The 14,093-nt window shown below is 48.9% G+C and overlaps 1 protein-coding gene across 4 annotated transcripts in view; it reads left to right on the forward strand.

Moving 5' to 3' along the window:
* Positions 1-14,093, forward strand: part of LOC106003390 (stonin-1) — a 55,377-nt gene that overhangs the window by 23,550 nt on the left and 17,734 nt on the right. Inside the window, exon 1 of one of the 4 annotated variants that reach the window (XM_013056296.2) lies at positions 426-1,095. The exons of 2 other annotated variants lie outside the window; for them this stretch is intronic. In XM_013056296.2, coding sequence (XP_012911750.1) covers positions 939-1,095 — 157 coding nt within the window. In that variant the 5' untranslated portion in view covers positions 426-938. Of the gene's footprint in view, positions 1-425; positions 1,096-9,381; positions 9,516-14,093 lie in introns of those variants that run through there. One more of the 4 variants, XM_004752850.3, reaches the window with a different exon arrangement.

Raw genomic sequence — 14,093 nt, forward strand, 5'->3', positions numbered from 1 at the left:
AAAATCCATGTTTCTTGAACTCTTTTATGGGTGCTTATAACTGCTTTCCCCATGGTAAGCAGTTTCTGACCTTCAAGGTATAAGCTTTGAAGAGACATAGAGAACAACACCTTTGTAATTAATGCTCGGGGTTTTGCTTTATCTTTAAAGGCTGGTAAACCTAAATGCAGAGTCGAACCATAATGTGAGCCCATTTGGTTTCAATCCCGGGGGGCATGGGTATGGTTGTTATTCACTCTTTAAGTCAACCAGAAACAAGTCATCTTCCTAGATTTGGAATTAACTTCCGTGCTCTGGTGCATCCTGACCTGTGGCCAGTGGAGCAGTCCAGCAGGAAGGGAGCATTGGGCTTCCTTGGCAGAGTGTCTGTGGATGAGAAGGAAAGGGTCCTGGTCAAGCCAGCCTGGCTGCTCCTGTAGTGAAGGAAGGTCGCTATCCTAAAGCTTCCAGGGCTCCCATCTGTGACTCAGCTCCCTTCCCAGTCCCCCGCAGCCTGTTAGGGTATAGATCTGAGTTCCTCCAACCCATTCTGCTCCTACCATGGGCACAGGAGGCTCTACTGCACTGGGCCCTGGGAACCGAGCTTGAGGATCTGAGCAGGGCGGATCCCTGAGATACCTCGTCCTATTGGCTCAGCCTGATACCCAACACGCCCTTCCCAAAGGCCCGGCCTCCCTCAGGTGGAAGTCCAGGGCTGCCTGGGTCAGGGTGGGGCTTCGTCGGAGATCCTGTACTTCCTGGGAAGCCGGGCCCTGGCTGTGGAATTTTCCCTGTCAGATCATCCTGCTGCTGCTACCTCCCCCTTCCCGTTCCAGCCAGAAGCAGCCTTTCTGCATTTTGTCTGGCCCAGTTCTTGGCCTGCAGAGAGCCCATCAGAAACTCTGATAAGGCCCAGAACCTGGCTTCAGTGTCAGGAACATTTTTCACTTATCCACCAAATGTTTATTGGCCTATCAGCCTGTGCCGGGGCATGGGGGGGGGCAGGGGGTGTGCATGCCCAGCCTAGAATGGAGACCCCAGGAGACACCCAGCCTGCTGTGGTGAGTGCTACTGGGAATTGCAGCCTGGATTCCTGGCTGGTCACCTACTCTGGAGGTTAGTGCCCTGTGCCGTGTGTTTGTTTCCAACTTTCCAGCTCCTGACGTCTGCCTTCGGAGGCTTGCTCTGCTGGGCCATGGCTGCTTGCCCACTGCCCCACGTATGTATTGCTGTAGAAGCACCACTTCAGATCCATGCATTGATGGATGCATGGATACACAGCCTGGGGTATACAGTTTTGGAGGAAGGAAATTCTGGCATATATTTCAACATGGATGAACCTTGAAGACATTGTATAAAGTAAAATAAACCAGTCACAAACAGGACAAATAGTGTACAATTCCCCTTCCATGAGGTCCTTAGAGTAGTCAGATTCACAGAGACAGAAGGTTGAAAGGTGACTGCCAGGGCCTGGGGTGGGGCATGCACAGGTCATGTTTAATGGGGACAGACTCTCAATCTGGGAAGATGGAATGTTCTGGAGATGGATGGTCATGATGGTTGCACAATCATGAGGTTGACTGTACTTGATACCACAGAACTGTGCTCTTTAAAGTGGTTAGAAGGGTAGCTTTTATGTGAATGTACATTTTACCACACAAAAAAGTGTAGAGGCTTAGAATTGCAATTTCATGTTCTCTCTCCTGGTTCTGTGGGTTGACTGGGCTCAGCTGGGTGGTTCTTGCTTAGAGCTTCTCATGTAGTTGTAGTCAGATGGCAACCGAGGCTGGAGTCACTGAAAACTAAGCGGCTGGTTGTCCAAATGGCATCTCAGTGTGGCTCCCCTACCTAGTCTGGGCTTCATTTGTGGGGGCTCAGGGCTCCCACAAAGGAGGAAGGGCAGTTTCTAGGTCATTTCAGGCCATGGCCAGAATTGTCACAGCGTCACTTTTACCACACTGTATTGGTCTGAGCAGTGACAGGCCCACTCAGATCCAAGGGAAGGGGAAATAGAGCTTCCCTGGCTCCATGGCATTCCAGAAAAGCATTAGATGGGGCATATTGTTGTGGCCATCTTTGGAAAGCTTCTATCCTGAAGCATGGTTGCAGGAGTCCTAAAGAGTTTGGATAGGAAGGGGTCTTCAGGGAGGCCCATACTTCTCTAACGATCTCTTTTGTTGGAGAATTCATCTGGTTAGATTGTTAGAGTTTGAATCTTCATAAATGGTTAGGACTTTTAGAAACTTTTAGAAACTTGCCAGCAATGACTTGTTTTAACTTACCAAGATGGAATGAAGTGGAAGGTGCACAAAACCTCCCAAGCACCAGCCTCCTGGCTTCCAGGCTGGGCAAATGGCTGTAGGGACCTCAGCCAGAGGGACGTCTCTTGCTGTGAGCAGTAGTAGGAGGGGCTGGTGGAGAGATGGTATTGCGAGAGAGGCCCTGGGGGTATCCAGTGGAGGCCTGCCTGCATCTTGGAACTGGGTGAGCCCCCTGTGCTGGGCTGGACCTGTCAGGAGCTTGTGGACCTTGCTGGGCAGCAATATACAGAGGTACCTGGGGGGCTCTGTGAGGACACCGGGTGGTGGTCATTTGAGTGGAGACCCAGAGTTGAGATGAAGGAGGCCATTCTGCTACCTGCTCAAGCACCCAGGCTGATAGGTAGACGTAGTTAAGTTTTTTTTTTTTTTTAAGTTTATTTATTAAGTAATCTCTATACCCAACATAGGGCTTGAACTCAGGACCCTGAGATCAAGAGTCTCATGCTCTTCCCACTGAGCCAGCCAGGTGCCCCATGATCTGTAAGTTTGAATATAATCTACCGCCCCTCGTTGAGAATGTCAGTGGACAGATCTGTTCATTCCCATCTACTTACTTGTTTCTAATTAGACTTTGCTGTAAGTGCAGAATTCTTTGTGAAAGCATCTAGTGACCTCTGAAATGCGATAAAGTTCACAAATATTTTGCATGCACTCCCCGCAGACCAAGAGACACAAATATTATTTTTGAGAGAGATGTCTGCATTTGAGACTAAGAGTCCAAGTAAATGTTGACCTTCTGTACTTGTTACATAAGTAAGACTCTCATAAGTGATTTTTAAAATCTTAGAATTGCTCCAGGGCGCCTGTGGCTCTGTCAGTTAAGTCTCTGCCTTTGGCTCAAGTCATGATCCCAGGGACCTAGGATGAGTCTGGTATCCAGCTTTCTGCTCAGCAGGGAGCCTACGTCTCCCTCTGCCCCTTCCCCTTGGTCGTGTTCTCTCTTTCTCAAATAAATAAAAACTTGAAGGAAAAAAAAAAAGAATTGCTTGGACTTTTACATATGTATACACATGTACATTTGTGGAATTCCTGGGAGTATGAGGGTTGAGCAGACGTGCTTTGGTTCCGTGTAAGTCAGTGGTTCCTGCCTGTGTATTTGCAGTGATGTGGATGTTTCCAGGCGAGCTTGCTGGTCAGCAACAGTCCAGGGCAGACCATCGATAAACCAAAATGTGTTTGATCTGAGACTTGCACACAGCCCGGATCACCACTGATGTCACCTCTGGCTTATGACGTCTCTGCTGACATCACCCCAGGCTTATGATCCAGTTTGGGGATACCTGTGCCTAACACACCCCTGGCTTATGGTCCAGTTTAGGGAGACCTGTGCCTAACTGGGTTTCTGTCTGCTCAGTGGGGTGGATGAGGCCGGGCGGGAGGCTGTCCCTTAGCTGGTGTTAACTGGCACATGACCAGAATGCATAGAAACATGGGCAGCGGGTTTGGTCCCCTGTGCCTCATCTGTTGCCTGGTGGCTCTGTCCTAGCAGATGTCCCCTCCCCAGGGAGTCTCCCTGCCCCTGAGCCAGGGCTATCCTCTCCCAAAGCCCCAAGGCTCTTTAGCTTAGGAGGGTGAGCACTTTTGTCTTTCATTTGTTGTTTCCTCTGGTCTTTACCACCCCATTACAAGCACCTTAGGAGCACCTTAGGAGCAGGAATCTAGTGATAACGGCCTCTGTTTAGGCACCTGCCATCCTACAGACGTGACTTTATTTAGTGTCACTAGAGGCCTGGCTCAGTTTGCTCCAGCTGCCATGACAGGAAACCCCAGCCTCTCGGGCTTAAGCTGCAGAAATGTATTTGTCGCAGGTCTGGAGGCTGGAAATCCAAGAGCAAGGTGTTGGCAGGTTTGCTTGCTTCCGAGTCCCCTCCTTTCCTGTGTCCTTACGTGGCCTTTTCTCTGTGTCTGCTTCTCTGGTGTCTGTGTCCTGACTTCTTTCGAGGACAGTGGTCAGGCTGTCTCAGGGCCTCCCCTGGTGGCCTCATTTCCACAGAATCAACTCTTCAGAGGCCCTCCCTCTAACTACCGTCACATTCTGACGTATGGGGGATTAGGGCTGAATTGGGGGGAGGGCACGTGTCAGCCCAAAGCCAACCCTAGAAGTTAACTCCTATTATTTCTTTATTCACACCTGAAGAAACAGAAGCTCAGGGAATTCACACCACCTGCCCCCTGTCGCACACTGGTCAGTGGTGGGGCTAGGAGTCACACACCATCTCTCTAACTTCCAGAGCCTTCTTTCCCCACCACACAAGTCAGGTCTTCCTGGTTTCTGCTGTCTGCCTGGTGTTTCACCCAGGACCCAGGCCTTAGAAGACAAGGTAACTATTTGCTGAGTGAATGTGCAGGGGGCTGGGGCCCACACATTTGGCAGAAAGGCCCCAGAGCCCAGCAGCCAAGGATCAAGGTCCTGGGTCTCTCCCAGCAGGTGATGGTCCTTAACTTGTCAGACCATTCCAGTCCGGGGGGGCATGATGGGCAGGTGGGAGGGACTCACGTTCTAAATCATTAAATATCCTTTCTGGGCCATTTAGCTACAGCTTCTTCTGAAAACCCTCAAAGTAATTACATGGTAATTAAGAGAAATTACTTGACCAATTTTCATAGCAGAGTGGTTGCTGTTGGTCCCTCCTCCCCCTTTAAATATTTAAGTCCGAGAGAGATTCTCTTTAGAGTCCTTTAAACTTCCAGGGCTTTCTGCTTATCTTCAGGAGGGCCCCTGGGCCTGCAGAGAAGGGGGAAGGAGGAGATTTGCATGTTTAAGATGTGTGATCTGAGCCAGGGCCCCCTCTGCTGACTTTATCCCACATCTTTTTCATGGGTCCCTTTGAGAATGCAGAATCAAAATCTGGGAGCCACCCCCTGCAGTCACCACAGTGCCCCTGCACCCCCGCCCAGCCCTGGGGCCCTTTGGGAGATAATGCCCTTTCTCATCTCCTACTCTTGAGTGCCTTGCTCTTCCCACTGGAGAGCCCACAGGAATATAAATACCAGAAGGCAGCCCTGAAAGCAGGCCTTGTTTGCCAGCCCTCTACTGCACGAAGGCTGGCTTGTCTGCCTCCTTCTCCCCTGGCCCGCGGCGGGCTGAATATTTTGGAGAGTGGGATGTCCTAGGGCCCTTTAGCGGAGATAGGGTTCAAAGAGGGGGGCTGTTACTAGGGCTGACAGGAACCAGTCCACCTGGGAGACAACACTATCCCATAGCTGCAGAAACCCAGGAACTGGGGGCTGGGGGTCTGGGTGGCCAAGACAGGGACCCCTGAGCCCAGCTTCTCCCTGTGGGCCCCAGCATCCATGTTCCCTTTGCTTCCATACGGTTAGCCTGGCCTCACCCCCACGCACTGCTGAAATTGCACCCATCCTGTCACTGCTGACTAAACCCGGAGGCCTCTCATCTTGGCTGTCCCTACCCTCTGTTGCTCTTCAAGGCCCCAGGAGCACATTTTTTCCTGCTAGTTTTGCCTTGGCCTCTTGGATGTGTTTCACTTTCTCCCCTTTTTTTTTTTAACGCCTCCTAGAAAGTGACCAGTCCTCAGCTTTGGACGCCTTGTGGCCTCCCCTGTTCTCTCCTGCCTTCGGCTCTCACCTAGCCTAGGAAGACACCCAACTCTTCATGGGTAGCCCCTGGTTTTCTCTCCAAGTGCTATCTTGTGTTTCTAGTTCCTTGCTAGATATTTCCACTTGGATGCCCCTCAGACTGGACTGATATGTGTGGCCCTGTCTTCTTCCTGCTTCTCCAGTGGCTCCTTGTTTCTCAGTGCCAGACTCCCCCCTTTTTCTGTGTTTTCTAGATCATGTCCAAGTCCTGTCAAGAAGACTTCTTTCCTGTTGTGATTCCTGCCCTGGTATCAGTGTGATGCAGTGGAAAGAGCATGAGATTGGGGGTCCAAACAGGGTTCGATTCTGATAGCACCTTTTTCTGGTGCCACCTCAGGCATGTTGCCCAACTTAAGCGTCCAATTCATTGTCTACAAAGTAGACACACAAAGAAGGGTGGGACGCCTTGTGTGGCATTCTCCCTCTCCGACCTTCTCAACAAGGAGCGGAGTTTCTCAACCCTGGTACGACTGATCTTTGGGGTCGGATCACTCTTCATTGTGGGGGCTCTGCTGTACATGGAGGGGTGGTTAGCAGCACCCCCTCCCCCTCCCCCACTAGGTGCCAGGAGTACCCCCTACTGCCCCGTGTGACAACTGTGTCTGGGGACACTGCCAAGTGTTCCCCTGGGAAGTAAAGTCATTCCCTGTGGGGATCCAGCCAGACAGAGCCAGGCCGAGTCTTGGGTGTGGGTGACGTACGTGGTCCCAGGTTTCTACCGTACAGTGGTCAGCCCCACGTAAAGAAGGACCACGTCATTTTTGAGCAGTCCTTTCTCTGATTACTTTCAACATCTCAAGGTGCTGTGTCGACTTGCTTAAGCAGTGCGTTTCGTTTCACAGCTCAGTTTGGCACCTTGGTTTTCTCTTACCGGACAAGGGGAGATTGTCCAGGTTAGACAGGAAGCCTGGGACCCTCGCCGGTGTCCCCTGCAGGCCTGACACGGCCTGCTTTTCGGCAGGGGGCTGCTAGCAACGGTCAGTGCTGAGTCAAGAACCCCTCACTTGTAAGCACTGTGGTACCATCTTTTTGAGTGCCTATGAAGTAGCATTTTACTTACTAACTTAGCATTAACTTATTTGGACCTTAGGAAGTAGGTGTCATTCATTTTCACTTTATAGATGAGGATGTTGAGGATGTTAAGTAACACGCCTCGGGGCCCATAAGCAGAGGAAGCGAGCTAAGAGGCCAGGTGACTTGTACCTGAGAGGCTATGAGCTAGACCTCTGTGCTCTCCTGCCTTTGTGGGTTGGGCCTTTGCTGTGACTAAAGGACAGGAGTCCATGAAGGAGGAGCGTCTTTTAACTGTGGCTCAAGAGGTCCCTGTCGCACCATCTGCAGGTCCTCAGGACTGAGAGCAGCTGTTTAGGCCAGGCAGACGGCTGGTTGAGACCAAGTCCCAGCCCTGTGTCCGGCACCTGGAAGACTCTCATTCTGGTGGTTTCCTTCCTTCACACCTTGGACAAGACTCGGCTATGGAATGTGCTGGGTGCTCACTCTTCCCTGAGAGAACAGCCCAAGAATTCAGCGCCATTCGCGAAGGTGGCAGATGAGAGGCTGAGCCCCGCCCTGTAGCCCCATACAGTGTCCTCCCTGACCCTCTGTAGTGGGAGAGCAGGGTAGGTGGAGGCACGGTCATGTGCCAGGCAGAATGGACACCCAGTTCTAGAAAAGGGTTTGTAGCAGGTCTACCTATGCTAAAGCAAACTGCAGAGTCTGAGCATTTTCCTGTCTTCCTGACTAGAGAGAGGAAGGTTGGAATGAGGAGACAAAGGAAAGCAAAGGAGGGAGAGAAAGAGAGTAGATACACCGAGTACTCGTTATGTGGCAATTTACATATGAGGCAAATATTACCATTTTACAGATGAAGAAACTGAGGCTCAGAGACCTCGCCTTAGCAGGTTTCCATAGCATTTGTAACATGGACATGAACATGGTATGCCGACTCCATAACCATGTTATGGTGAGAGGCATAACATTCGGAAATGAGCATGGCCCACCCAGACCCAAATCTTTGGGTTCATTCCTGGGACGAGTCCGTTTGGGTTGGTGTCCGTTTATGCAACTCTCTACATTTAGAAAATCGAGCAGATTATTAAAAGAAGGTTAACAAAAGAGCCGGGACCCAAATTTGTCCTGGAGAAGTGGAGGTTAAATCCATAGGGGAGCCGTGGCGCAAGGGCGCTGAGCTGGAACCAGCACAGATAGCATTTGAAGGCACGGATAGGTTGGGCTGCAGTTCAGTATTTTACAAATGGTATTTCCTGTCACAGAGCTGAACTAAACAGCACACATGGTTGTGATTAAGTAGGACGGGCTGCAGACCGTCTGTGGTAACCATGCAGGCACTCCACGTAGCGGGGGCTTCTGTGACCTAAGGTGAGGATGCATGCTGCAAGGGTTTGCACCACACCGAAGGCTTTCTGTTGCCTTCGGATCCTTTGGTTTCAAAAGTTTAGATGCCCCTTTAAAGGGAAAAATTCTATAGGAAAGATATTTTAAACCCTCGCGTAGCAAACCTTCACTGATGCATTCTGCACACAGGGCCGTCCCTGACTTTGGCTTTGTTTCCCGGACGTATGTCCCAGAATGGCAAGGAGGGTAACTAGATCGCAGACCTCCAACCAAACAAGAACCACAGGGAGGCTTTGCAAACACGGCCCCCGTCTGGCTCCAGTGCTGTGGTGGAGGAGTCCAGCCCTGGGACAGTCAGAGAATTCCTTCTTTGGGGGACAGCCAATGAAACCACACAGATACTGGCATGAAGACATTCTTTCTCTAGATTATGCGGCATTGTTGTGTGGCGCAGAAAAGGCATAGGCATAAAAGGACTAAGTCCAGCCCTTTGCAAAGGCAGGAGCGTTGCTGAGGGTCCAGATGTGATCCTGAGGCTCGAGTAGGAGTCAGCCTGATGGTGAGAGTTGGGTGGAACTAACAGCAGGAGGTGACTGCTAGGTGCCTATGATGCTTTCCTGAGCAGGACACCCCTTCCACGCCTGTCCTCCCGCAGCATCTGGGAGCTACAGAGAAGCCAGAGCCGACTCTGGGACCATCTGAGACCATCTGAGAGAGTGTTGTTCTCCCCAAGTGGGGATGGTCTTCAGCTGCAGATGAGCAGGAGTGCTGATTCGACCACCAGATGCATCTAATTTGATTTGGATCATCTGCAGGAAAAGTTAGAGCTTCACATCTACGCTCTGACTGGTTTCTGAAGAGAAGCGAGGGAGATCTGCAAAGAACAGCAGGAATAGACCCTGGAGAGTAGAGCGGGTAGGGTGGCATAGGAGCACAATGTGGGGTGTTGCATGAAGTTTGGGGAATTCAGCAGAATACACCAAGACAGCCCTAGTACTGGAAGAGAGGGTGGCAGCTGAGGGTGTGTGTTGGGCTGCAAGGCTGGAAAACCCTTCATCGCTCAAGGTGATGCAGTCGAGAAGGGACAGGAGCTAGGACAGGCTGAGTTATGAAAGCCACTCTCAGAATTGACCCAAATTGCTGCCGAGCTGTTGTCCTTGAGCAGTCATGGGGAAAACTGTCTTCGAGTTTGTCTTTCCCTCAGCCTCCTGTCCCGGCGGTCGATATGTGTGGCAGGCTTTATGAAGAACTCGCCTCTTTCAGGTGAGAACAGCACGTTTGCATCTTGGAGAGTTCCTGGCTCCAGGAGTCCTCTGGAGTGAAAGGGAGAATGGTGGGAAGTGTTGGGAAATGAGAATTAGGACACCAACACCAGCAGGTCGCTGGATCTCTTTGGACCTCTTGGGTGGTGGGTGGAATGGAACATGGGCTCTGGGATCAGACAGATCTGCCTCTGTTAGGCTGGGTGACTTTAGGCAAGTAGCTTAACTTCTCTGAACCTTATTTTCCTCTTTTACAAAATGATATTATTACCTAACGGGGTTGTGAGGATGAAATGCACACACAGCCCTTAGCATACTGATAGCACATAGCAAGTATTTGATGTTTGTTAGTGTGGTTAATTGAGCAGAATACCTCCAATTTCTGCCTAACTCTGAAATGCAGTGGTTCTTTGTATTGAGGAGGGCAGTACAGAGATTTCCTTTATGGGAAACTGAAAAGACTATTTAAAATTACTCAATCAAACATGCATTGAACTGCCTGGTGATGTCAGACATTTGTGCACAATGTGGAAAATGCCCTAACAAATGAGACATAGTCCCTCTCTGAAAAAGCTTCACTTTGACTCTCAAAAGATATATGAATTTTTCCTACCACAACTTGATGATTTTCATCCCCAGTTCTTTTTGGTGAGATAATTATTCCATCTAGTGCTACCTTTTCACAAGGCTTATTGCAAGCAATCTGCAATATTTCTAATAATATTTAAGGTGTTGCTATTTTTGAAAGATTTACTTTTTAAAACAATTTAGAAAAGTTCGTAATCTCCATGGTATTCTTACAGAAGAGTTCCAGGATGAGCTCTTCAGTGAAAGAAAGAGGGGGAATGCCATGATTGTGTGTAAATGCAGACTATCTTGTGTTTGCTGTGGCCCCCGGCCTGCCTTTGCTGATCCATCGTTTTGAAAAGTGGGGTTAATTATTTCAGGGCTTCCCTCAGTATTGTAGGGGCTGTTAAACTCTGGGTACATCCAAGACAATGTGCCAGGCCTTGAATGCCACCTGTCACATGTGTTGAGGTAAAAGGTTGAAAACAACTGTTGACCTCTATCACCCTTATTCGCAGTGTAAGTAGGTATGTGGGTTTCCTTTTAATTTGTTCTTGAGTTCAGTGTACTCTGATGCTACTTTGAAAATGGGCAGCTCAAAAAGATGTCTAATAGTTTCAAGAGAAGCAAACACTCCTCTAGAAACCTTCAAAATCTGGAGATTGATTTCTAGCAGCATAATACATTTTTCTTTTTTGTCTGTGCCTCATTGGGCCTCTGTGTCTTGCCCTGTATCTGAATTTTGTCTGGCATTGTCTTCCAGGAGTTAGCAGGATAATGCAGACTGACTGAAAACAGACCTCTGGAAGGATTGATTAGGGCATGGGGGGTGGGATGCAATACACAGCAGAGGAAAGAACCACAAAATCCAACCAGAGGTACCTCTACTTTGGGGGAAGGCCCCTGGGGATGTCATGTCAGGGACCTTGGATTCCCAGCTCTGCGCTAAGTGGAACCTGGACTTTGGACAGGGGGCCTGGGTACTGTGTCTGCTCTGGATTGTGGTGAATTTAAATGAGATGTTTCGGGGCGCCTGGGTGGCTCAGTGGGTTGGGCCACTGCCTTCAGCTCAGGTCATGATCTCAAGGTCCTGGGATTGAATCCCGTGTCGGGCTCTCTGCTCGGCAGGGAGCCTGCTTCCTCCTCCTCTCTCTCTCTCTCTCTCTCTCTGCCTGCCTCTCTGCCTACTTGTGATCTCTCTCTGTCAAATAAATAAAAAATAAATAAATAAAAAATAAATGAGATGTTCCCTATGACAGGGCTCTGTAAATGGTAGGACTTCAGGACCTCCGGAGGCAGGGACACATATTGAGATCCCGTCCCATTTGCATTGCTGAAAAAATCCTGAGGCTAAGTAGGTGATGCTGCTTGAAGACTTTGGGTTTGAGCGTCTTGAAGGAGGTGGGGTGAAGTTGCAGATGATCAAGGCAGGACACGTTCTTGACCTCACTCTGGGCTTTCGTAATCCTCCCTGAGACCCAGGGGGCCTCAGCCGGACGGAGAGGCTCTGGAAAGGATGTGGCCTTCTGTGGCTGAAGGAGGGGGTGAATTAGGAGGGAAGGGAGCAGAAGGAAAGCCTTAGATGGAATCGATTCTAGCTGTTGACTTTGGGAAAGATGGTGGGGACTTTGAGATTAGAATAGAAAGATGAGGTCATATAGAAGAAAGAAGCAGCAGAGGTCAGAGAGAAATGAAATGAGTGTGAAAAGGATTGATAAGGAAGGGCAGCAAGAAGGATACAGGGAAACACACCGGCCCTTGACCTTGGGGAGCCAGACTCTTAGCCTCTCATTCCAGGAGCTGCCTTCTAGACACGGACAAAGATTTGGGCTCCTCTTGGGCATGATACAGAATCCGGTTTGGTTGTATTAAACTCACATTACATGTGCTGAGTGCCTCCAGTGGAAGAGCCCTCCAGAAGGGGGCAGAGTACACTCTGCCTAGATTTTGTGTTTATCATAGGGGATTTTTTGCAAGGTGTGCTTTTTAAAGTTCAAGGGTCACTTAACAAGTCATGAAATTGATTTATCTGGTTTATGGAAATTACTTTTGTTTTTTCATAAGAAGCAAAAACCCTGAAGAAGCCAGTATCTGTGCTCGAAATTCTGAAGCTACCAGTGAAAAAGAGATGAAGGAAAATGTTTGGTATAGGTCAGAATAGGATTCCATCTAAAGCAGGCTGATTCTTTCTCTTGGTTTCTTTTAAATAAAGCTGCCTAATATGTAAATATTTACATGCATCTCTCACCCCATATGAAGAGTGATTTTGGCTGGATTCCTTCGGAAGAGGGTAGGATAGGGTGGTTAAGAAATCCTGCGGCTGATTTCCTGCCTCAGAGCCTGCAGGCCGTGTCCCCTGGAAACATGGCTCTGCCTGCTTTGAAGGGAAAGTGCTCTGTGGCAGATCTGGCCCAAGGGCAGAGACAGTAAAATGCCCTCCAGAGAGAGCCAGCTGGCCTGGACTGCCGCTCCCTATGTTTGGTGCCCTCAGGAATGTGCAGATTTAGCAAATGACAGCACTGAGCGTGCCCTGTCCCCAGTGGAGCCCCAGGCTTGCTCTCTCTATAGAGGCTGGCTCTTTTCCAAGCTTGAAGGATAGCACTGGTTGAGCCCTCATTATTCACGAGGGGAAACGAGCAGGCCTGCTGGAGGGAGACAGATATGCCTTTCTCATGGGCTTTATTCCAGCAGGGTTTGAGTTTTCGTATCATGGAGTTTTACTCTATTAGTTTGAGAGTTTGGTCAAAAATCCCAGGGGTAACATAATTACTGCTTTTGAAAAAAATGTCAGTTGGATGTCAGCCACCACAGAAGTGTTTCTGAGTGGGAAACGACCCCTAGATGGTTCTCCTCTCATCACTGCAGGTCTGGAGGGGCTTTGCGCACAGCTAGTGGGTGACAGACCAGCACCCGCTGGGTGCCCAATTCCCAGCTCTGTACTGTGGCCTGTACAGCTCATTGCCTCCCCTGTCATTAGAATCATCTCAAGAATTCAGGTTGTAGTATTACAGGATGAAGTGACCTGTGCTCAAATTCTGGTTCTTTCCAAACTCAGGTCTATATCTGAGAAAAATGATCACGCAGAAACTTATATAAAAACTTATTATTCATAATAACCAAAAATTAGAAATAAACCAGATGTCCATCGCCTGATAAATGATGGATAAACAAAATGTGGGCTGTCTTCACAATGAAATATTATTCAGCCACCCAAGGGAATGAAGTACTGATACATGTTATAGAGTGAATGAATGTCCAGACCAGACCAAGTTTAAAAAAAAGTAGATCAGTAGCTGTCAGGGGCTTAGGTGTGGTGGTGAGGAACATGAGGAGTGACTGCTAGTAGCTTTGGACAATGACTCTAAACCCAAGTAATCTCAGTTATAGGGGCACCTGGGTGGCTCAGTCAGTTAAACCACTGCCTTCAGCTCAGGTCATGATCCCAGGGTCCTGGGACCGAGTCCTGCATCGGGCTCCTTGCTCAGCGGGGAGCCTGCTTCTCTCTCTGCCTCTGCCTGCCACTTTGCCTGCTTGTGCTCTCTCTCTCTGACAAATAAATAAGTAAAATCTTTAAAAAAGCAGCAACAAATTTTTAACAATTTTTTTACACTCAACACATTTTTAAAGTGTACAGTACACTTTAAAATATGATACTATGGTTTTGATTTGCACTTTCCCTGCTGATTAGTGATGTTGAACATCGTTTCATATACCTGTTGTCCATGTATATGTCTTCTTTGGAGAAATGTCTATTCAAATCTGTTGCCCATACTATTTTACAACAGCTTTCTAGAACTCTCATCTTGCACAGCTAAAACTCTAAAACAGTCACACCCTTTTCCCCTCCTCTCCCTCCTGCCCCCTCTCCCCAGCTCCATCATTCTCCTTTTTGCTTCTGTGCATTTGACTACTGTAGATACCTCATGTAAATGGAATTATATAATACTTGTTTTGGTGACTGGCTTATTTCACTTAGCATAATGCTTTTAAGATTCACTTATGTTGTATGTAG

The sequence above is a fragment of the Mustela putorius genome, unplaced genomic scaffold, assembly GCF_011764305.1.
Source record: "Mustela putorius furo isolate JIRA1106 unplaced genomic scaffold, ASM1176430v1.1 tig00000224_pilon_pilon_pilon, whole genome shotgun sequence".
Classification (NCBI taxonomy): Eukaryota; Metazoa; Chordata; class Mammalia; order Carnivora; family Mustelidae; genus Mustela; species Mustela putorius.